Source organism: Vombatus ursinus, unplaced genomic scaffold (genome assembly GCF_900497805.2).
Source record: "Vombatus ursinus unplaced genomic scaffold, bare-nosed wombat genome assembly UNPS02014837.1, whole genome shotgun sequence".
NCBI classification, from domain to species: domain Eukaryota; kingdom Metazoa; phylum Chordata; class Mammalia; order Diprotodontia; family Vombatidae; genus Vombatus; species Vombatus ursinus.
The window spans coordinates 6,009,174-6,010,721 of record NW_020954615.1 but is presented as its reverse complement, the minus strand read 5'-3'; the positions used below and the strand labels follow the sequence as shown (position 1 = coordinate 6,010,721).

At 42.2% G+C, this 1,548-nt stretch overlaps 1 protein-coding gene across 1 annotated transcript in view; it reads right to left on the bottom strand.

Annotated features, from left to right (window-relative positions):
* Window positions 1-1,548, bottom strand: part of DOCK5 (dedicator of cytokinesis 5) — a 245,450-nt gene that overhangs the window by 20,072 nt on the left and 223,830 nt on the right. Inside the window, exon 45 of the mRNA XM_027839938.1 lies at window positions 394-570. Within this exon, the coding sequence (XP_027695739.1) occupies window positions 394-570 (177 nt within the window). The remainder of the gene's footprint in view (window positions 1-393; window positions 571-1,548) is intronic.

Genomic DNA, 1,548 nt, shown 5'->3' with positions numbered 1-1,548 from the left:
ATCTGCCTCTAAATGTCACAACATTCCAGAATTTTAGTCATTGGAAGGGACCTTGGATCATTTAGTTTAACCCATTCTGGAAAAAAACAAGAGCCTTTCCAATGTCCTCATCAAGTAGTAATCCAGTGTCTTATACATTACTCCTCCGTACACACTCTGTGGTCCAGCCCTCTTGGTCTAGCTATCCTGCACACAGTGCTCCATTTCCCAACACCAAGCTTTTGCATAGGCTGTACCCCAGGCTTGGAATAATCTCCCTTCTCACATCTACCTCTTAGAATGTCTGACTTTCTTGAATACTCAGCTCACATCTAGGAAGCCATCCATTCATTCATTCATCCACTACCCATGCATTCATCCATCCATCTCAGTTCTATGAGGTCCCATGCCTACCTTTTCATAGTTGGAATATCCGCCCATGACAGCAGGGTCTACGATGCCGTTGAGTAGCATGGACAGTGGGTGTAGGGAGAGGGAGCGGTCCCAGGCGTGCTGTTGGACGCTATTGCTTATTTTCTCATTGGTGAGCTCCATGGTCTCAATGGCATTCTCCAAGGGGCTGATTTCTTCCTGAGCAGCAAGAAGCAAGAAAGAGGACAAAGGCCATTTGTGAGCCACACAGCAAGACCTCAACATGCTAGGACAAGCAAAACAGTCACATTTTAAACCAGGCAATACAGTGGTATTTTGGAATTAAATTCAATCTTCTAGAATCCCCATTAAGTTTAATCATTAAAGATAATTAACAGGCTCTGCTACTTATTGGCTATGTGACCTTGAGCAAGTCCCTGCCCCTCTCTGGATCTCATTCTCTTCCTCCATAAAATTAGAGGATTGACCAAGATAACCGTTAATGTCTTGTCTATCTCTAAATCACTGGAAAGATTAGAGTCAGAGATCAGGTTTTGAATCCTACTTGTGTGACCTCTGAAGACCCTATATGTGTGATTCTTGGTCAACCACTTAGCTCCACTTGGCCTCAGTTCCCTTCTCTGTAAAATGAGAGGTTGGACTCATTGGGCTATAGGGTGGTTTTTTGCTCTGGATTGATGGCGCCAGAGACAAAATGATATGAAAAATGCAGGGAGAGGACTTCAGGCTAAGTGGTTGGGTACCATGGGAAATCATGGATAACTTCATGAAGGAGGTGGCATTTAAGCTGAGCCTTTAAAGGATAAGAAAGATCTCAAAAGGCACAGATGGTGTGAGAGGAGGTTATTTTAGGTATAAGGGATTCATTAAAAAAAATACAGAACACAACTAGTCATTATTCCTTCTTACACTTTTCCCCCAAGCTTTTGGGGGATAAGAATTGATGAGAAGAAATAGGTATGGGACCTTCTACTCCATCTGTGTTGCCCTAGTGACTGAGTCAATGAATGAGTGACATACTAATCAGGAAGTTGTTGTTCAGTCATATCAGTTGTGTTCGACTCTTTGGGACCTATTTGTTTTTATTTTTTGTTTTTTGTTTTTTTTGCAAAGATACTAGATAGTTGCCATTTCCTTCTCCAGCTCATTTTACAGATGAGGAAACTGAGGCAAACA